Source organism: Nothoprocta perdicaria, unplaced genomic scaffold (assembly GCF_003342845.1).
Source record: "Nothoprocta perdicaria isolate Ctin4 unplaced genomic scaffold, notPer1 scaffold_84, whole genome shotgun sequence".
In the NCBI taxonomy this organism is placed as follows: domain Eukaryota; kingdom Metazoa; phylum Chordata; class Aves; order Tinamiformes; family Tinamidae; genus Nothoprocta; species Nothoprocta perdicaria.
Window position 1 is genome coordinate 2,063,364 of NW_020456132.1, and position 21,601 is coordinate 2,084,964.

At 51.0% G+C, this 21,601-nt stretch overlaps 2 protein-coding genes across 2 annotated transcripts in view; one reads left to right on the plus strand and one right to left on the minus strand.

The window, feature by feature from the left end:
- CACNA2D4 (calcium voltage-gated channel auxiliary subunit alpha2delta 4) overlaps positions 1-21,601 on the plus strand; it is a 123,880-nt gene that overhangs the window by 75,949 nt on the left and 26,330 nt on the right. The gene's annotated exons all lie outside the window — the stretch shown is intronic.
- Positions 304-20,088, minus strand: LRTM2 (leucine rich repeats and transmembrane domains 2). The gene is made up of 4 exons (XM_026052161.1): positions 19,980-20,088; positions 7,807-7,968; positions 3,488-4,078; positions 304-1,626 (listed from the first exon to the last, which is right to left on the minus strand). The coding sequence occupies exons 2-4, from the start codon at positions 7,871-7,873 to the stop codon at positions 1,172-1,174; spliced, it is 1,113 nt and encodes a 370-aa protein (XP_025907946.1). The 5' UTR covers positions 7,874-7,968; positions 19,980-20,088; the 3' UTR covers positions 304-1,171.

Sequence of the window (21,601 nt, forward strand, 5' to 3'; positions counted from 1 at the left end):
CCACTTCTCTCTGCCCTTCAGACACTTGCACATGGAGGCTTTATATCATTCTCTCTCTTCATTAATCATAGGAAACATAAAATAGATGACAAAAACACACCTTATTTTTCATGCTCTCTACTCATCTTTGCTGATTCATGCTATAACCTTAATAAATTTGCCTTTCTCTATCGTCTCCTGTCCCTTCCCCCACTAGCTGTGCACTATTGAGATGTTTTTGTTAGCTCTTCAGTGGCAGGGTTCATGTATTTTCTCCAAACCAGAAGGTGCTATGCAGTGTTAGAATCAAAATAAGGTGGAATGGCTAAATGTATTCATGGCTGCAAGCACAGGGCAGATGAGTCTGTGCACATGTGGCTCTGCATGCGCAGATGGGGCGCCTGAATGTATGGAACGGAGCRATGTCTGTGTGTGTGTGTTGGGATCAGAGTGACTCAGAGTGTGTGTGCAGGAGCGTGGCTCTGTCTCTGTGTACCTATAAAGGATGAGACATATGTCAGCTTGTAGACTTGTCCTTGGCCGGGAACAGAAAGAGCTTGTGCTCCCAGGCAGTGCTGGAGTGATGTAGGTATCCTTCCACCTCTAAAAGCGAGAAGGGAAATATCCCTCAGACAGTCGTCATGTCCTAGAGACCTTCCGTGCCTTCTAACACGCTCTTGGCCATGCTGACTTGTTGGGCAAGGAGCGAGCTGCTGTCACACAACAGCARTGACCCTAGCAGTAAGGTATGGACACTTGCCTGGTGTCCATGAGCTTTCACGAAGCTGCTCTGTCTGCAGGGAGCTCTGGGCAGGGCACAGGAGGACTCAGTCTGGAAGCTGAGGGGACGGCACGGGTTCCCACAAGGTGCCAGCGGCTGCCAAGCAGGCACGTGAGGGAAGCTCTGCACAAGGCCATGAGGCACGGCAAGCACTCGAGGTGTGACTCTACTTTATTTGCCTGGAAGGGCCCAAGGATGGGAGGGCACAGAAGGGGCCTGGGGCAGAGGAACAGAAGTTAGAGCCAGGTGTCCTGACCCCCCCACTCTCCGAAGCGTGTTGCACTACTTGGGTGACAGGAGCAATAGCACAGTCTGTCTGTCTGTCTGAGAAGATGTATGTCGGGAGGACCCCATGCTTGGCAGCTCTCAGATACCTTTGTTAACTGCTGTCCTTGCCTTCCTAGAAGAGTTTCATGCCACAGAAGAGATTTGTTTTTGCTCTTCATGTTCACCTTCTGTGTCGCCCATGAGTGGCTGCCTCTTCTTCAGCTCCCGATGGTACTTGGCCATGAGGGATGCATAGATGCAGCCGTAAGCTGCTGCCACCACCATCATGATGCACACGATGCCACAAACCACCCCTGCGATGATCACAGTGCCAATAGCCCGGCGCACGCTCACAGGCCTGTAGCGCTGTTTCTGAGGACATCCCACACTGGGCTCCACCTCTGGTTCTGGGCCTGATTTAGATTTGGAAGGAGTTGTGCTTCCTTTAGTGCACGGTGGGCCAGTATTGTCCAGGACAGTAGAGCTGTTCTCATCATCCAGCTGCGAACAGTAGTTGAACATCTCCATGGGCACCATTCGCATGTCCTTCCCTTTCAGCTCCTTGGGCAGGGTACATGCCAGCTGGTCGATCTTCCCACCTGTCCCAACAGAGATAATAGGAGTGAATTACACTTGCATCATCCTGTGTTACAGTGCGATGGTGGAGCACTGAAACACAGCCTACAGAAGCCAGTCTTAGCAGCATTATGGTTTTAAGCATGGGATGTCTTTGTTATGGTGTTGGTGCTGTAAGATCTAGCTCCTCACATGTGAATGCTGTGTTGAGTGGAGAGAGATTTCAGAGAGCTTCTTCCTCCCCCGAAAGGGAATCATGATCTAGCAGGGAGTGACGCTGCAGTTCAAAGGTAGGATGAAGTCAGGAGGCCCTGCTGTCCCCACCCCACCCCTTTCTCCTCATATCCTGCCAAGGCCACTGTGCATCTCAAAGGTGTTAGGAGGGAGAAATGGCTGCACTTCCATTCCCTGGGCAGACAGGGCACAGGGAGCACACACGGTGTCCTCTAGAAAGGTTACTTTGCCTGCCTGGGGGGCACTTGGCATGGGTTAGTCCTCCATGAAGAGATTTTTGCCATGGCACCTGGCTGGGATGCTTCTACTTAGGTTTGATTTGACAGTATCGCTCCTGGTACCTGATATGTGTGTAGATGGCTCTCAGGCCAAGACAGGAAAGCCCTCTGAAATCATCTACTAAGTCAACCTCACACTGTGCGTGGAGTTATATAAGTGTTAATAGAAGCTTTTCAGGAAAGGAGAAATTAAAACAGTAAGATAGGATCAGGACCTATCTTCTCAAAATAACAACAGACACACAGTTCCATCTTTTAACAACTAATCCACCTCCCCTCTGTGAAAGCAGCGACAGATGTTGAAACAAATGCTTCAGCGAGTTTGGGCAATTTCTTTGGAAAGGGGAATAAAAAAAAAAAAAAGGCAACATTAACTCTGTGTGCTCTTTATCAACTCTGACGGGAGAGTCAGAAAGGAAAGCAAAGTGCCCGGAAGGGAAAAGTGTCATTCATATGCCTGTTCGGGTCTGCCCACACCAAGAGATATTTCAAGGTATTGCAGCCCAGAGCTCTCTTTGCAGTATGGGTGGGATTGGCAGCTGGCTGTTGGCATCCACCTGATTTGAGACCCTTTCCTACTCAGTGGCCTCAGTAACAGAAGGTCAGGCCTTCAGTCGTTGTTCTCGTAAAATGTGCCATTTTTCGTAGAATCGCAGCTCCTGTAATCATATTATTCCATCAGAATTCCTGCTAAGTCATCTACACATTTCTAGCCTTCAATTTTTCAAGGAAAAATGGAAATAAGAAGTTGTCAAAAACTGCTCATTTTGAAATAATGATTTTATAGTCAAACTGATTTAGCGCCTGACTTGGTAATTGGAATGTTTGGGTTTGACAGTGTTAGTTATAATATTTTCCTAAGTGGCACTGTTTTCTAGGCTTGTTTTGCTGAAGGAAAACCTCATGCTTTACAGACAAATCTGGCTTTTAGTTCTCCTGGCATAAGGAAGAGCAGTGGATGTTTATTTAGAAGCCAGAAAAGCTTCTGCTTTTCTTTTGTCAGAGGGATGAAGCAAACTCATGATTCCAAAATTTTAAGGGTTATTTGAGGAAAGATGCTTCCCCTAAAAAAAAAAAAAAAAAGGAATAGTCTTTGAGATTTGGAACAAAACTAGGGAATATGGAATCTGGGATTGCCTGGACCTTCTCAGGACTGGCAGTAGCATTAACTGTACCACACTACTGTAGCACTACATGGTCTCTTAGCATTATAGCACTGCCCTCCTGTTTCTTGGCAAAGATGCAGAATTTAGGTCAGCCTGATCTGCTGGATTTGTCTGCCTGTGTTTCTTCCCTGCCTGCCTGCCTTTCCTTGAAAACCCAGCAGTCTGTCTCCCACACCGTGCTGTGTTCACCCTGCCCAGGCCCCTACCTCGGTAGGAGAACCACTCCATCCAGTGCTTGAAGTCTCGGAGGTTGCAGTCACATTCCCAGGGGTTATCCCCAACTTGGAGTTGCTGCAGGCTGGTCAAAGGCTCAAAGGTCACCCTGTCCAGGCTCTGCAGGCGATTCGACCTGAGCGAGAGGGAGCGGAGAGCAGGCAGGTCATCAAAGATGCCCGAGGGTAACTGGGCCAGGCCGTTGATGGAGAGGTCCAGCTGGCGCAGCAGGGCCGTGTGTTGCAGCAGGTCCTTGTCCAAGGCCCTGATGCTGTTGTTCCTCAGCTGGAGCTCTGTGAGGTTCCCCAGGTCACTGAAGATGTTCTGAGGGAGCTGGTCCAAGAAGTTGTTAGATAGGTCCAGCCTTTGTAGGGCAGAGAGGTTGGAAAAGACCGGTCCTGGCAGGATGCTGAGTTTGTTGTTGAGAAAAAGGAAGGTCCTGGTGTTTGTGGGGATGTCTGAGGGGATGGAAGAGAGGCCCAAGCCACTGCAGTCCACTTCCAGATTGCCACTGTTACACTTGCAGGAGGAAGGGCAGGCGAAGAAGGACTCTGCAGCACACAGGGACAGCCAGCAGCCAAGCACTGGTGGTTGAAAAGCAGAGGGATGGGGAGAGAAAGCGAGTTAGAGCTTTCCCCTCAGCAGCCGCCCGCGCCGCGCGCACCGCCACAGCGGCGGTCTGGCCGTCGCAGCGGGCTCTGCGCCGCAGGGCTTGCAGTGGCGTGATCTGCCTCGCAGCTCGGCCCTTTCGCTGCTGCCCTGCACGGGCTGCTGCTTAGCCTTTTCTCTTTATGAGCAAGCAAGTAAACATCTGGTTTCACAAAGAAGGAAGGGCAGTGTATTCCAGAGGGGGTTGCTGCCTGATGCCAGAGCATTAATTCGTGACAGAAGAGAACGGAGCAGGGAGTGGTGGGAGATGTCACCTATGATGAACACCTTCTTCTAAGGAGCCGGGGTTGAGAGGGAAGAGCTATATGTTGCTATATGTTTAAGGAGATTTTTTGTTTGAGAAGTAAATTTGTTAATGAAAAGCTTTTAAGAAGCAAGCAAATGAAAACAACCTATTCATCAATTACGTTCCTGCAGTTTGAATCATGATTCCTGTGATGGATCAAACCCAAGTCCAAATTAGCCTCTAAATCAGAGTAGCATTTGCTCTCCATATCTACAATGTGTTGTTGTGGACCTTTTGGTAAGCTACTTTTTTAATGAATTGAATTTCATTACAGAGGGATGACTGAGAGAGCTGTTATTATAAAGCATCAAAGAGATCCCAGCCCACTGAATGCCTTCACTTGATAATGGTGTCAGAGTGGTTTCAGAATCCCACACCAATAGCCACACAAGCATCTCCTGTGACCCAAATCTTCTGTTCCAGAGAAGAGATGAGGGAAAAATGCAGGCTGCTAGATGAAGAAAAGGGTATAAGAAGAAAGGCTAGTGCCTTTCTGCTACAGAGTTTCACAAGTAAGGCTGAAAAACACACAAAGCAACATTTGTACTGTGTGCAGCTGCTCTGCATCACTATTCCAGACATGTGTCCGTATCTCACGAGTAGTGTCGGGGCACTAATTGCCAACCCTCACTGGGAGCCATTGCCCTTTAAAAGTCTCCTTTCTGTGGCGAGGAAGCATCAGCAACAGGAACGCAGGCTTGTGCCTCCTGTYTCTAAAGGTGTGGGAGTTATGTTTAGGCAGACTGTGTAAAACATTTGCATGCTTCATCTTAATGCCACAAAAGGAAGGAAGACGAATTTCTTCAATGTGGGAAGCAAGTTCAGCTCCCTTGTTCTTCAAGGTGACAAGACTGAGCATTTGAGTGAAGCTGAAGCAGATTTGTCTCTACGCCTTGCCCTGTCCCCTCTATTTTTCTCGTCTGCTCGGTGAAGGCAGTCACTTAGGGTCATAGAGTCTTTCCAGGGCTGAATGGTAACTAAAATGGATGCATTTATTGTCTCACTATTCTTTCCTGGACTGGAAACTAGATCCTTCTGTCCTGCCTGCATCCTCCTGCTTTTTCTTTTGTAAGAACCAGTAAACAGACATTTTATTTCTTWACCCCAAGAGAATTCTGTGAAGAAAGTCATAGGAGAGGCAGCTAGCAGAGACCCATGTTTTGGAGACGATCTGCCTGGAGCAGCTCTGCAGGCAGAGTCTGCATTTCCTCTCTCCCCTCCCAACTCTGTCTCTACTTTACTCAGCCCTATGGTCCCCCTCTTTTTTTTYTTTTTYTTTTTTTTTTTTTGTCTTGCTTTCTATCAGTGATGCTGCCTTCATCATGCCTGAGGTCTCTTTTTGTTCCCAATGACCTTGTGAGAACTGGCTGATTAATGGACTGTCAGCATCAGGACAACTACACGATTTGGACCCTGAGCCATATGACTTCTTTAAGGACTAAAGGATAAATGTTCAGAGGGCGCCTCTTTTTTTTTGCTTATTTTATTTTTTTTTTTTACTTTCATACATCTTCCACATTTCCTTCATGAATTTCTCTCTGASATTCAGTCAAGATCTCAGGCCTACCTTGGCCCTGCCAATACCAGTCTATATGCTCTTCTAATAATAATTATGTATTGTTGTAGTGAAATGTAAGAGAGAACTTTATCCTGAGTACCTCTGTGCCTTCCTGTTGTGCAAAGGTTGGGGTCAACAGCAGACACTGCCATGAAAGCAGATCACAGCCTGTGAATTAGCACAGGGAAGGTACTGTCTGCCTGGGCGATATTAAATTCCATTCAGAATACATTGCTCCCTTGTTGTAGCATGAGAATTAAAAGAATGAGAGCAAGAGTTGGGAAGGGAAGGAGCCGTGAGTCACTTAAGCRACCCTGTCTTTTCCTGGATGCTTGACAAAAGTACAGTATTAATAATAGATTGACAGCTGTGATGATGAGATAACACTTAGCTGCTTTGTACACCAGGAAAGGTGAGAACAGACCATGTAATGCTATACAGGTTGCGTTGCTCAGGGCTCAGCGCTCACCATACCTACCCACCCCTGCTCCCTGACCAAGCCTCGGTGGGATTTCACCAGTGTAAATGGTGATGCTGGCTGGTAGGAACAGTGTAACTAGCAGCTGGTTACAGTTCAGTTCAGGAACTGTGTTTGTGCAGTCGTATAGGATGTCAGATACCCCTGTCTTTGTGCTCTTGGAAACRTTTGACTAAAATCACAGAATGGAGAAGGTTTCATTTCATTTTCCATCCCGTGAGAGATGTGTCTATATAGGATGTCATCTGAGACCCAGAAATTCACCTCACTGGTTAGGATGCAACTATATAGGGAATAAAAACAAGGAAGCAATAGGCAGAACCTGATGCTCTCTGCCAGCCCTGCCAGAGGATGAGCAGTGTATGTTGTTCTGTGAGGGGAAGATGAAGTTACTTTGTAGGGTGTTTGGTGACTCTAGTAGGTGGCAGAAAACTGATCCAGGATATCAGATTAAGTCAAGACACAGCAGCATTCATTGTAAATAATTTATACAGCAGTCTAGTCTGTGAGGGTGGATTACAAAGATGCCTCTTTTTTTTTTTTTTCTGAAGAAGGCAATAATTCTCCTAGCTTCTCCCAGTGGTAGTCCCACATTTCACTAGAAGGGCAGCAGCAAGGGAACTCCTGGGCCTGCTTGGCTGCCTGCGCTTGCAGTAGTGAGGGGTGCTCTCCAAGCGCTCCCTTTCCTCTGCTGTGACTCTCAAATGTTTTTCCAAGGTGCAGGTGCATTCCCCACTGCCCTGYAGCAGTCTGGTCGCCTGTGCTCTGCAGTCAGAGCCCCTGTAGCAGATGCCCTGGTCCACTGGGAAAACCAACTTTTATGTTTTAATTTCAAGGCTGTCTTCTTTATTGACTCTGGGATTTTTGCTACACGTGGCAGTGCCTAGTAGGAGTATTCTGCGTTCCTGTCTCGCATTCACCTCTAAAATCTCTCGTGACTTCTCCTGCCATGAAAAGCTGGGAGTCCTGCTCAGTAACCTAGGTAGAAACCCCTGAGATCAGAGAGCGGAGTGTGCTGCGTACAGGCTGCTGATCAGGGAAGGGTCTAGGGAGGGTCTTTGTGCAGCGGTGTCTTTCTCACCATTTCTCACCCTCCAGAAGCAATCACTGCTGACTGTCCCACTTTAAGCCCATCTTCAGCTCTGGAGTCTCGCTCTCCCTCCCAGCTAGCCTGGCCTCTAAAGGCATCAGGAATTAGTTCAAACATCTCCATTCTTAGCTGTCCCTCTCCCCTATTCTTAACCCTGACATGACCTATTTTCTTTCCTCTCCCCTGAGAAACAGGAGCATGGTATTTAGCACCTGAGTAGGGRTTACTTACGGCAAGCCTCTCGCCACCTCATGGGGAAGCTGCTCCTCCACCGGTGGCCAGCGCTCATGGGCAGCATCGTTGTCTTCTCCAGCGTGTCTTCACATCCACCAGCCAGCCTGGTGCACGGCCTCCCAGGCTGGAGGAGCAACCTTGCAGCCTGCCTCTCGGAGCCTGGAGGAGAAGAGCAGAGCAGAGGGGTGGGATTCAGTCCCCGGGGCACAGGAGGCAGGGCTGGCCTCAAGGTTTTCATTCCCTTTCCCCCCCGCCACAGTGGTTTGCTTCTGAGGCATGAGCYGTGTTTTGGAGGGGAGATGGAGGATATTTCAAGAGCTACAGCAAGATCTTAATTCATTTTGATCCTCATGGCTAAGAATTAAGGCCTTACTCACATCTTTGCCAAAATGCGCTTGAGTAGCCTGCCACGGTAGCTCCAAAGCCTCGCATTTAAGGTTAACCTTAAATGAATGGCCGAGGTGCCCCTGCTCGGGCTACAGCCTCCRGCTCGTTCCTTGTCACTCGCACAGGCTGGTGCCACCTGTGCACCCCGCTCCAGGCCACGTGGCCTGGGCTCACCTCAGTTTGGGCGCTAGCGGCTGCCAAGTGGCTCCCCCCACTCTCCCCTCCAGTGCCGTCCTGCTGCTTTCAGGTGAATCAGACGTGGTGCTAGAGCAGCTGAGCAGAGCACAGTTGAGCTTGGGGAGGGTCACACTGCAGCATCTGCAGGAGCTCAAGAGCAAGGGAGCCTCAGAGGGCAAGGGGGGACCCGGAGAGAGGTGTCACATCTTAATTAGAAGACGGCAAAATGCTCAGTCTAATTAGAAACCCAAAGACCATAAACTCTCCACTGACAAAAAGTGACTAACAACAGGTCCCTCCTTCCCTCCCTCTTCCCGCTTGAAGAGAGGGAAGCAGGAAAAGGGGAAACACCACAGACCATCCTGCCCCCYTGCTTGCTCTCTGGTTTGCCGTGCACAGCTACAGTGGCAGTTATATGGGCATTGCCACCCGAGCACACAACCAGCCGTCCTGCGTCACCCCCGTGGGGCTCTGGCAGYGTCCCCAGCCTGCACTTTCAGTGGGCACTGCATCCCCGGGCACGTGCCAGCTGCCCTCCCTCCCCCAGGCTCCCAGCACTGATTTATTTTATACCGGCGTGTAAATCACCAGGTCATATTGAAATCAGCGTCTCGGGGAGAAAGACAGGCGGCTTCCCTGCCTGTTTTGCCAAGCTATTGAGATTACTTATCCAAATGCCGATGCAGCAGGCAGGTGAATACCCTGGCCGGCACCACAACGCCTCCAGCCTTCCCCTAGTGCAGCCCCTGCTGCCCAGGCAGAGCCCCGCTTGCCCTCCCCGCCGAAGGAGAAGCCTCCGCAAACACTGTCCCCCTTCGGCGCTCGCGCTGGCAGGGAAGGACTTTCAGCCGCCTCCGTGTCCACGGCTCTGTCCTAAATGCCACCCCCGAAGCCTCCTGCCACCGTCTCTCCTATGGACAAGGACGCTGCAAAGCCGTGAGCGCTTACCTGGAGGGCCTTTGCCCGCAGCCACTTCCACCCGACTCCCAGGCACTGTCCAATGACAGCCTGTGCCTTCCCTCTCCCTCCTTGACTCTCGCTTCCCGGCAGCCGGCTTTCCGTGTGCTCTRTTTAACTCCCTACAGCACAGGAATCAACGGCAGAGTTAAGCTGACAGCCACAGAGCCTTATCTGGCTGCTGGGAAGCTGGAGTTGATCAGTTCTAAATCCTGTTGTGGAATGATCGTGTCCTTGCCTTCAGCATCAGGGGCTGCCTGCCGCGCTTTGCGTTCCCCTCTTCCCCACCTTCACTCTGTCTAACTTGGGGTTATAGATAGCTCTGTTCCTTGCGCTCTTGCCTTTTGGCTCTGTTTTGTAACACCCCATCTGTATCAGCTGGCTCAGCTCCAATCAAGGGGGCTAAGCCTAAAAAAGAAAAAAAAAAATCCCTTGGGTGCTTTGTGACACCTCTTCCCTCCCCGACCTCTCCTCACCCAAGCCCCTGTGGAGTCCATGGGCTGGTGTTTTCCCCTACTGTCTCTTCCATGCGACTCTGCTGTGCCATCCCCAAGCAGGAGCAGGGGGCTGATGGCAGCACCGATATGGCCGGGGACAGGGATGAGGGGCAGGAGTCAGGGTGCTGCTGCCCCTCATTCCTTGTGCTCTGGGAGCAAAGGTTGGGCCACGCACCCTTTGCTGGTGCCTCGCGGGCGCCGCGTCCTGGCAGGCAGTGCCGAGGCGCGGGCACRGAGGGCACGGAGGGAGGTGCAGATGTGCATCACTAAGCTCTTTCCCTATGTCTGGAATTTATTACGGTGCATAGTGATTAACACCTGTTGGGGCTTTAATGCTGCCTCCTGCGCTGCAACACGCACCAAGATGGAGACACCTYGATGAACCCATGGTTATTTTAAAAGCAGGTCACAAATACACAATGCTGCCCACCCCACACACAGCAGCGACACATTTGTGCATTCATATACATCTGCCTAAGTCGGGAGGCAGCATGTATGGATGTAGATACAGGCACAAACCTAGCTCCCATGTACAAATGCATGCACCCAGGTGGACTGTTTCATGTACTTGGGATTTTCTGGTGTCTATAACGTATGTTTCCGYGGCAGAATGTCAGCTTTGGTGCTGGTAGAGTTTGTTGGCTGTGGAAGTGAAAGGACCAGTGAGCATTAGCCTTTCRGAATAATATGTTTATAAAGAAATTTGAAGTCCAAGGATCCAGAAAGACCAGTTTCTCCCAGGCCCATATAATATGTAACAACAGTTTCTTGCATCTTGCCTGTAAGTTTGTTAGACCAGTGCCACTAGTGAATAACATCCTGCAGCCAGGAGAGAGCAAGGAAGTGGAGAGGGTTTTTGACAACTTCCTTCTGAAAGGCTTCCCTGAGCCCTGCCTTAATTAGGTGTTTTGCTTCAGCCTGAGATGCCTCCTGCCGCATAGAGCCAGCGGATCTCCACTGCCAGAGCTCTGGTGCTCTGAAGTCCCCACAGGCTCCCAAAGCCTGGCGTTGATCTGTCTGGTGGGTGTGCTGCATGGTTCCCTCTTCCTGGAACAGCATGTCAGGCATGTGCCCCATGATCCGTGGGGCATGATGTCCAAAGCTTTCTTCCAGATGCTTCAAGTTTAGTATCTTTTCCAGATTATGGAGATATGAACAGAGTAGCCTGTGGGGCTGTTGATGGCCTTTTCTTCTTGCCCTTTGATATAGGACAGCAAAAGGCATTTTTGTTGCTGTTGTTTCAGCTCAGAGCAACAGAAGGAAACCATCCATTTCTGGCTGGGGGCTCCAGTGGCCAGAAATACACTAAGCTAAAGTGCCACTTGGGCATTTGACCTGCTGTCAGGCCCCCCCAGAGGACTCTGTAATGAGGATTCCCCTCATTAGCTTAAACAGGGAGCTCTGCCGCCGAGTAGGCGGGGGGGATGCATTAATTGCAATGACTCTGCAGGACTTGCCAGCGCATAAGAGCTACAGCAGATGCTATCGCTGGCTTGTGCTTCCCTTCTCCCTCTCCAGACACCAGCGGTGTTCACAGTACCGAGGTAAAACGTTAGCTTTCCTAAGCAGGGTCACAAGGATCATGCTGAGAAGGTGGTGAGGGGACTCTGTTTACTGCATCCCGATACTGTTCTAGTAACACTTCCCAGTTCTAAGGCACCTTCTATCCAAAGCTTTCCATCTGCTTTACAAGTGGCTCTCTCCATGGTTGTGTGCATCGCTGTCATTGTTAATGCTATATATTTAATAGCCAGTGGGCCGTGGCTTCCAAAAAAGCTGCCTGCCTGTCTTTCCACTAAGTGCCAGGAAGGATGAGCACAGAGTGATATCGGGTTCAGACCTTAGCCTGCAATTCCTCTGCTCTAGAGAGGTGGGTAGAAGCATCCTGTTTTCCAGACAGGGGCACTGAGGCTGTAGCGACAGGTGCCTCTCCCTGCACGTCACTCGTGCGAGGCGCAGTYGGCAGCAGAGTCCAGCCACCTCCCTCTGCTCCTTGCACTAACCCTTAGCTCACAGCTCCAGGATCAGACTCCTGTAACAGCCTGGCTTGGTGCCATGGCCGGGGCGTGAGGGTGACCTGTATTACGAAGGGGTGGAGGGGTGGGTGGCAGAGGCTACAGCAGATGCCAGTGATGAGCTTGCAGGAGGCATTCGTCCCACCCCCACACTGYCCTTCATGAGGAAAGGCCCTTTCCAGTGCTAAACTGCTTTAGCCTTTAGCAGAAAGCCAACAGGGCGAGGGAGGGCATGGAGGATGCTGTAAGGAGATTATCTTTTTCCCCCTGTTTTCCTTGGGGAAGCTGTTGTTTCTGGGATTCCTGCTTTATAGGCCTCACCCACAGTGGAGGCAGGCTGTAGGACCCCAGAGTCCGGTGATTAAATCCCCCCATTCTGAGTTTGTTCCTTCATCAGCCCTTGGAGGGCAAGACGCTGCACACAAAGGAAAGGGAGACAGATGAGCTCAGTGGTCTGATGCTAGAAATTGAAAGTTCATTAAATAATCAGGTTGATTATTTAATCAATTTAATCAATTTAATCAATGAGCAGCCACTCCTCATCTGATACTACCAGAGTGAATTTAGGTGGCATGGATATGATACCTGCTCTTGCTTCCCTGGCAGACGTAGGCCAGGCAAGCAAATTACTGTCCACATGAGTTCAGATTTAGGCTCCTAGTCTCAGTGCAGCTTCTCCTTGGCTGTTTATTTGGATGCAAAAGCACCCGGAGATGGCAGCCGAGCTCAGCAACACTGTGGAAACATACAGCGTGTGCCGCTGCCCCAGTGAGGTTATACACTAAATAGCTGGGGGCTGCATTTCCAGCACTTGCTGATTTATTAGCACGTGTTCAGGATTCATTAGTGTTGCACTGTCACAGTCAATGGAAAGCACATTTTAAATTCACACTAGAAACCCAGCTGCAGAAGAAATAGTGCCATCTGACTTGCAGTGATCGATCACAGCTAGGCAAAACACCTCGCAGAGCAAGCTGCAAAGTAAGCGGGAAGCGTGTGAAACCCACTCGGGCCRGTAAGGGAGCTGTGGCTGTGGGGCCTGCCACGTCCCTGACTGCCCAGCTGTGAATTATAACCTCACCCTGTTCTCTAGGATGTGCGCTGGGCAGAAAGCTGCTGACCTGCACATATGTTAATGCAGAGATTCCTCTGAATTGCAACTGCGATTGGGGTTAACATTTGTTTCCTCTGCAAATTCGTGTACGAAAGGTCATTGTTATCCCCGTTTTATGAAGGGGTAAGTGATGAAGGAGATGAAAATGGCTGCTGAGTTTGTCCACCTGAAATTTCAGGTGCCCAGCTCTTAAGACCTCAGTGAGAGTCTACATCTCTTCSCAGCTCAAGATTTTCAAAGCTCCCCAGTGCATCCCAGCATCACTTAAGCTGGTAAATGTCCTGCAGAAATGATTTGCTATGGTTAGCAAAGATGCACAGAGCAAAGGAGTTCTAACAGAGTSAGCTACGGGGTTTTCCTAAAGTTTGATCCATGGCCAGCATGTGGCAAAATGAGGAGGGAAGCCAGTTTCTGCGATTCCCAGTCCCTTTCCGTAGCCAAGACCCAATATTTGCAGCCCAAGCCAAGCTCCCCAGTCTGCTCACAGTACYGAGACTGGGAGAGGTCAGCGGGGCTGGGCGTGTCGAGGACAGGAGGCCTCACTGAACCTCTAGGAAAGGCCCAGAGCACCTGAAGGGCAGCAGGGTGGGAAAGGCCCAGATGGCCGCGGAGAAGTAGCGGCCCTGGGAGGCTGCCGAGGCAGGTGGGGAGAGMGGGATATCCAGCAGAGCAGTGACAGGAAAGTCCCCGCGCAGCTCGAGCGCAGCATATGGAGGAGGCCCAGAGCAGCAGCCGGGGGAGAGCRGAGGGGGCAGCTGACAGGAAGAAATCCAGCCATGTGTGTGCCAGCATCTTCTCCAAATATTAGCGAACGTGACGGACCACGTGCGTGTTTCATTTAGCGAAATGGAGGCAGCTGAGGAGGAAGGCAGGTGAGGGAGCGGGAGGGGGCTCAGGCACGTGAGCTGCTCACCCAGTTTCCTTCTCTTTTTTTTTTTTTTTTTTGCCACAGGGTGACGTTTTTGATCATCTAATGCTGTTGGCACAAACGGATAACCGAGTGAGATGTGGAGGGGGGGATTCTGCATGGAGCCCGAGCTAACGCTTTGTGCTCCAGCCGGGAACAGTTGGCTGTGGGTGGTGGCTTGTCACCAGGCCTGCCAATTCTAATCCAAATCCCAGTTTTTCTCTTTCTCTCGGTTGTGGAGGGAAGAGCCTTCTCTACAACTTTAATTTTCTGCAGGGGTTAATCCCGTGGTCAGTAGTAGCTCAGGCGCTTAATCCTTTCCCTTAGTCCCTTGACAGAAGGCCTGCAGCCACTCCCGTCTCAAACAGGCTGATGGAGGCCGCACTTCTGCTCCCACTCCAGCCCTACCCCGTACGGGTGCCCACCAGAATATGGGCACTGAAAAGGCCACGTTGCCAGGCTTCCCCTGGGGAAAGAGGGTAGTTTGGTGGCATACGGCCAGGGCCGGCCATGAGAGGCTGCTGAGAAGGAGGGCGGCCTGGTGGGAGAATCCTGCTTCTGCTGCGCTCATCTCCCTGCCCACCCCCACAGACACTTCCCGCACTTCTTAGTGGGATGGGACTCGGGATCCCAAAATAATCTCTTTCTTGTTTTTGCTCAGTGTGTTGAAGAAGAAGAAAATGGGCCCACGTTTGTGAAGGATTCTCTGAGGGCTCAGAGATATCGAGATGCCCCAGTACTCTCCTTGGGTCTCTTATTAGGGGCTAAAGATGCAGCAGATCCATAGCAGGGAGGGACCCTGCCTGTCTGAGACTGAAAAAAACATTTACTTACCCAGAGTAAGTAAATGGAAGAACCTCAATTTAGTTACCAAATATGAAAATAACATTTTTTTGATCAAATGTTAAGTAGCTCCCCATTCATCACTCCGTCCATGGATTGCCAGGTGAGAGACGCATCAAACAGTACAATAAGTGAGGGAGCCAGGCTGCCAAATCAAGGGGCTTCCAGATCAATACCCGAAGCTAACCAAACCAAGCCAAACCCCACTAAACAACCAACCAAACAAAAAAACATTGTTATATCTTGTTATGTCTTACTTGACTCAAGGGTCAAGATGCTTCACACATAAAGCTTTCTCCTTGTGCTTCCTTGTTCCTAGAGCRCGATGATCTGTAACTCTGGGTGATCTCATGCACATGAATTGTCCCATGCAAGCTTATCTGCCATCATTCATGCTAATGTCTGCTCAGGAACTGGCTTGGCCTCTTAATGTGGTCTGTATGCTGAAAGATGCCAGGACCCCAAACTCCCTGAGCTTCTAAGTAAATTTCTGTTACTTTTGCTCCTGCATGGTGGAGAAGCCTATGTGATGGAGATGCCACTTAAGCTGCTGAGTGAGAGAGTCACTCTCACTCTCACTCTTCCTCTCTTAGCATCTTGAGTGCACTCCTCTCGCTGCCGGCTCCCAGTCCATCAGCTGTCAGGCCCATCTCCACTTTGCCAGTGGAGGAGAGCAGGAAGAGGATTTAGAAAACGCTATGGATTGAGGCAGAACTTCACTGCCGTCTYACTTCACAAGCTTGTGCCCCTGGCATGTTCACAGGGGCAGGGATCAGTCATGCATATGCAGTGGTGGGGCAGARTGCAGGACGCCAGCAGTAAAAATCCCCTCTGCTCTTATCATAAGGGGATCAGTGACCCAGTACACTCACAGCTCCTGGCAAACTTCCCAAGGAAAAGCTGACTCTCATTGTTCGCACATGATGCCTTTATACTGAACTCTGAAGACCTTCTGCTGATTTCTTTTTCTGCCTTAGTGAGTTGCATGGATCTGTTTCACGTGGATGCCGCTGTGGCACAAGGAGWCCTCTGCTGCATGTTTAGAAAAGATCCCGAAGTTCTCCTCCTCCTCCCTTTTCCCCACTGCCTTCCCAGGGCATCCAAGAGGRGCCTCCTTGCGATCAAAGTCCATGCCAACTGCCTAGAGTCCAGGCTGCTGCCTGCAGCACCAGCTGTGCCTGAGGATGGCTGGGTTATGCAGCCTACAAGCTTTAGAAGTTGGCAGCATTGCCCACGCCTCACCAAGAGGTGGTGACAGCTCTTGCTGGCCAGAGCTCCAGCATGGCTCCTCAGATCSATGTGAGCTAGCACACGCACCGTGCTGCAGAGCTTGCTGAGCCTGGGGAACATGTTCACATTTGATCAGCGACTTCAGTTCTCCAGGGGGGTCACAGCCATGGAAACAGTACAGGCCAGGTAACATTCATGTCCCATCAAAATCACTAAATGCRAGTGTGTTGAGCAAGGGCCTCCTTCAGCCTCTCTGCCCCCTCGCAGCAAAATTGAGGCAACAGCACATTGTGCTTTGAGGAGCGCTGGCATCAGAGGACCTCGCCAGGAGTAGAAAGAGAGCACAAACAGTGAATGCTAAGCCAAGTTTCTTCTAGCAGCACTCCTTCAGAATCACAATGTGATCCTACGATGTTATTCCTCAAGTGAGGGAACACTACATGGGGCAGGAAGTCCTGCAGCCTCCTGTGAGTGAGGAGCAGAATGAACTCAGGGCCTGATTTCACAGTAAGAAGCCTTTGCGTGTGGGTGTTCRTGGACTTGAGGCTTGTGTGGCCCTGATGTAAATGTAGATCTCTGTCCTTCCCATGATGGGTATGAGGAGTTGCCATATGTAGATGAAAGTGTTCCATTCATAAAAAAAGTCTCAAAGTGTCATATTCATTAAAAAAATCTATAGGAAAAATATGCCATTTGATTTGTAAAGCTAAGCACTTAAGTGTTGGTTAATACCTGCATGACCTTAGTTCACCCACTTATATATATGTACTACAACACAGCCTCTGCATGTTGGCCAAGTCCTGTTTATTTTTTCCACAGGACCGTGTCCCATGCTCCATGCATAGGACTCATGATACATAAGATAACAATGAGGATGTTGCAATAAATGAGACCATTTTTATATGGTCAACATGAACTATTAAACCACAATTTTGTCAGGTGGCCAACCTGCCCATTCCTAATTTTGTGAGTGCCCCACATGAGACCCGAGGGGCCGTTTTGCAGAACTGCTGAGTACTCACAGCTGAGGTTCTGCAAAATGCTGTCAGCTTAGCCAGAAAGCCAGGGCAGTCTCAAGGCATAAGTGGCGCCAAGAGCCAAGAGGTCCCAAGCTCCACTCCTGCACCTGCTGCTTCTTCACGTGTGGCTAAGGAGGAAATCACCTTCCCCTTCCACAGCAAGGAAAATAACCGTTCCATTGCCTTATCAGGAAATAAGTTCTTTATCATCTATGAAGCAACTAGAGCAGCGAACGTCGTCAGAGCACCGCAAAGCCAATGAATAAGGATGTATTGCCTGCAGGGCTTGGGTGACAGGCGATAAACAAACAAGCCAGGCACGCACGCAGCAACCAAAATCATAACAACCCCCTGCTTCTCTCCCTGAGAGCCGTGCATGCACTGCCCTGAATGAGGCCGCCTTAGGAAAAAACAGTGTGTGATCATAGTAGCCAGAACTGCAAGCCAGGGCAGATGGCACGGTGCCCTGAATCCCAACACTTCCTAACTTTCAAGCGCTTGATGTGCAATGTGAATAAAATAGTATTTCATATAATTGCACCTCTTATAGGTGAAGCAACTTCCCCTGTGATCCATCCAACCTGGATTCGAACTAGCACACCGAAACAAATATTTCTTCTTGGTTGTTAGGGTGCCTTGAGTCTCAAAAAGCCTTTCTGTGAACAAATATTTCAGTGAAGCTACAGCAGGAATAAGGCATGTGTTACAGACTATTTTCATGTTAGACAGTCTGCAGCATGGGCAGAAACACTCCAGGACTCTTTAACATCAGCGCTTTCCCACTGAGAAGTGCAGAGTGTGTCATGGTGTAGCACTGTAGAGCAGTTCCCAGCTTGCAGGAGCATCCCAGTGCGGTCATTTGGGTTACTACTTGAGCCACCCAGGCCTGGGACAGATGTCAAGCACTTTAAACGGCTTCTTGTGACCGAACGTGGCAAGCGAGGGAAAACGCTTGGTCTTTCATTTGAATCAGCAASAGGCAAGAGCTGAAGAGTCGCTGAGGTCCTACCCAGACAAACSCTCCTACAGGAGCGAGCCTGCCCCTGGGCCCATCCCCGCTGCGGGCCAGCCCCACTGCTTCCCGCGCGTCCGTCAGGATGTCCTCATGGCCACATCCTCGTCCGTCGGGGTGTCCTCTTGGCCCCATCCTTGCTCAGAGGCCTCAGAGGAGCCTTCTGCGGTTCTGAGGGGCTCCAAAAACCCTTTCTGGCTCAGTGTGCAGGGATCCAGGGGAAGGCCAGGAGGCTGGAGTCTCTCAGGAAGATAGCCAAGCTCTGCATGCACCTTGCTAGCATGTGGCACTCCCTTTGCCAGAAGCGAAAGTCAAGCTATAATGTGGCATAAACATTACATAAGAGGGCTTTCCCCTTTTCTCTCTGCAGACAGCCTCTTTGCTCAGGATTTACCATGAATTCCTCCAAGTGGACAACATGACTGCACTGATGTCTGAGAGGGAGACAACTCCCTGCAGCCTTCCTCTCATGTGGAATAATTCCCTTGCAAATGTTTCTTGCCCACAGCAGTTAGAGGAGGATMCAGTCTCCCCAAACATGCCCAAGTGACAAGGCTCAGAAGAAAAATGGTCTGAGGTTCTGGAAAGGCACCCCCTTCTCCCCACAGCCAGAAATATCCCCTGCTTTGTGACAAGTCCGTGTGTACCTTTAAGGAAGAACTTGTCTTTAAGGGTTTCCCTCTTATGAATTGTTTAATAGCACTCTGGACAGCAGCTGCTCAAGCTCTTATCAAACTGAGCTCTTAATTTTTCTCTCAGTCCTTCAGTGGCAGAGCAGGAATCGGCAGCAGAGCAACGCTGTGTTCTGCTAACTACTGCCCCAGCCAGGGATGCACTGAAACCTGCACAGTCAATCCACCTGACAACCCAAATTGCAGGCCCGGGGCCTGGTTCGGTAATGACCTGGTTAGAGTGCCAGCTCCAAGCAGCTCTTCTCCCCAGACCAGGAGAGCTCTGATTTTATATGTCTCTCTTAATTAGAATGAGATGCAGTGGCAGTAATAAGCTGGGCAGGCAGCAGAGGAAGCAGGCGAAAATGCCCTGCTTGATATATATGTGCGCACGTGTCTCCACATGTGTATGTGTGCACACACAGACTAACACTCACATATGTGTTTTCCTGCCTGAAGCAAAATCCATAGGAGGCTTCACATCAGCTCATTCAAGACTTTCTCCTCCCCCTTTTCTCCCAGGCAGAGCTGCCCTCAGTAGCAATATTGGGAAAGGCTCTTCAGTTTTTCCGTGCTGTGTTCCCCCCCATCCCTTGTGGTGTGCCTTCCTCCCAGAAGTTCAGAGAGCACAGGCTCAGCCTGCAGGCATTCTGGAAACAACTCAGGGTTTATTTTTGGCCCCACTTGTGACACGGTTCATGTCCTGTGATCATGTCTGTGAGCTCTATGTGTGAACACATACACGCAGACAACACACACACAGAATGCACCTTACAGGCAGTTTACTCTATTTTGGGTCAGCCACCCCATCCAATTTTAGCCCTCATTCACTTCTCCATTTTAGGTTTCTCCTACTAAGGACAGCTGTTGAGACCAAAATGCTTCCCAGCAAAGCCACCTCCAGTTGGTGACAACCTGGTGTGTTGGACCCACTCCACTGTGATGAGGAGGGGACAGGAGCCAGGGTCACCAGGAACTGCCCAGCAGATAATCCCCACCACACCAAGTGCTTAGCCTCCAAGCTGCGCTTGAGCTGTCCATCCCATAGATAAGGGTGCTGGTGCCATTCACAGCTGGGGAAGTCACTTCCAGCTCCCCATACTTAAACTGGACTCAAACCAGTACCACCAGCCTCCGCGGCCGAGTTGTCCCTCTGCCTAATCAGGAAAATTGCTGCCCTTCAGCCTCATACAAGTGAGATTTCTCCGCTGCATGGAGTCGCAGCCAGTGCTGTCCCTGCATGCCAGTCTCCTCCCCGAGGAAGCTGCTTCTTTGGGGGCAGCCCCACCGAAAGATCTCACGTAGCCGAGAGGATATAGGGACAAGAGAGCCTYTACTTACTGTGCCCAGGCTAGGACGGACCCTCCTGTGAGCCAGCTCTTCCAGCGCACCCCGTGCAATTCCCAAAGCAAATCCTGCAGAAACTCCCTCCGTTGCCTGGTGAGTTCTCGCTGAACCCCTGTTGGCAGGAGCCCTGGTCTCCTCGCRCGCTCACCAGCCGGTCGCCCCGCGCAGCGGGAAGGGAAGCAGCGCGGTTAGGTGGCAGCGTGGGAAAGGGACTGTAATCCTCTGTAAATAATAAAAAGGGGGAGAGAGAGAGAGGCGGGAGAGGGAGCGACTGAGCGCCGTGAAGTGACAGCTGGGGGTGCATATGCGGTGGCAGCAGCACACGCAGAGGAGCGCGCGCACCCTGCGAGGGAATCGCCCCGCCGAGCAGGCGGGCTCTGCTCCCAGGCAGCCAGCGGAAGGAGCTCCCAGCGTTTGGGTGCCTCTCAGCCCATGTCGACAGAGCGCTCGCTCTGTGCCTCTCCGCGCGCTCCCGCCCGGCTCCCGTCACCCTCCCGGAGAGGAGAGCGGCRGGAAGGGCCCCGGAGGGTGCGGGGACGCGGGGCCGGGGGCAGGCAGGCTGGTGCGAGCTGAGCCGCTAGCACAGGTTGCGAGAGGCTGAGCCCAAGTGCCTCCTCCTCCCGCCCCCCTCGCTGCCATGGCTGATGAGGAGAGACCCGCAGAGACAGGCACGCCAAGGGGAAGGGGACAAGCCGCCCGCCCGACCCATTTGTGCAGGGATGCCGGGAAGGGGAGGAAGCTGGGAGGCACCAGGGGCTTGCAACCAAGAGCCCCCAGTAGCCGTCAGTGCCCCACTGGGGCAGAGGGGCATAGGGTACTGTGTGTTACCCTGTGTGTTACACAGGCACTTGGTGAAGCCCACAGTGGCCAGGAAAAAGTGTGCCTGGCACAGCAAGAATGGGTAACACTTGGAGCGCAAACAGAGCTTGTCTTGGTATTGTCTTCCTTGGCAATTCAGGGAAAACTTGAGGAACGCGAGGGGCGAGCGGGGAATAGCTGTGAGGAAAGGAACGGGAGCAAGAGGAGCTCTTGCACCCGCGGCTCTCTCCCCTGGAGCTGGAGCGCAGCGCACCGAGCACAGGTGGCGAGGACGCCCAGCACAGAGGTTTTGCTCACAGGTACATCCACGCGGCAGCAGAGGCGTCCCCTGCCCTATGTGAGGCAGCCTGCGGGGGTGCCGAGGTCCCCAATCAGGGACCCGATCAGGAGCTAGAGCTCCTGAGCTAAAGCTTGCAAGGATTATTTCTTCTATTTTTTGTATCTTTGCTGATCCACTTTAACGGCCTCTTCTCCGAGCTGCAGTACTGTAGGCTGTCTGCCTTTGGTTTGGGCTTTTGTTATTTTTAATTTGCCTTGAAGTTATKTTAAGTAAAAAATCTAATGGACTTTCCTTAGACTGAATGAAGCGGCTTGTTTTGTCTTGAGGAGGAAAATCGAAATATTTCAGTTTCAAGAAATGGGAATAAAGATAGACAGGAAGGGCAGGGGTCTTCTGCTCCTTTCTCTGGCGTTGTGGTCTTTGTTTAAACTCACATCAGCCACCATGAAGACAGGTTTTTGGATGATGAGGTCCATCTCRATAAGCAGGCACTGGGTTGTGTTCTGGCTCTTTCTTA

What these genes read in the sequence shown, in the direction of transcription:
- LRTM2 (XM_026052161.1), bottom strand. Translation starts at nt 7,873, where the DNA reads ATGCTGCCCATGAGCGCTGGCCACCGGTGGAGGAGCAGCTTCCCCATG. An exon ending in GGAGTGGTTCTCCTACCGAG is followed by an intron (nt 1,627 to 3,487) that starts GTAGGGGCCTGG and finishes CTGTTGGGACAG; the next exon opens with GTGGGAAGATCGACCAGCTG.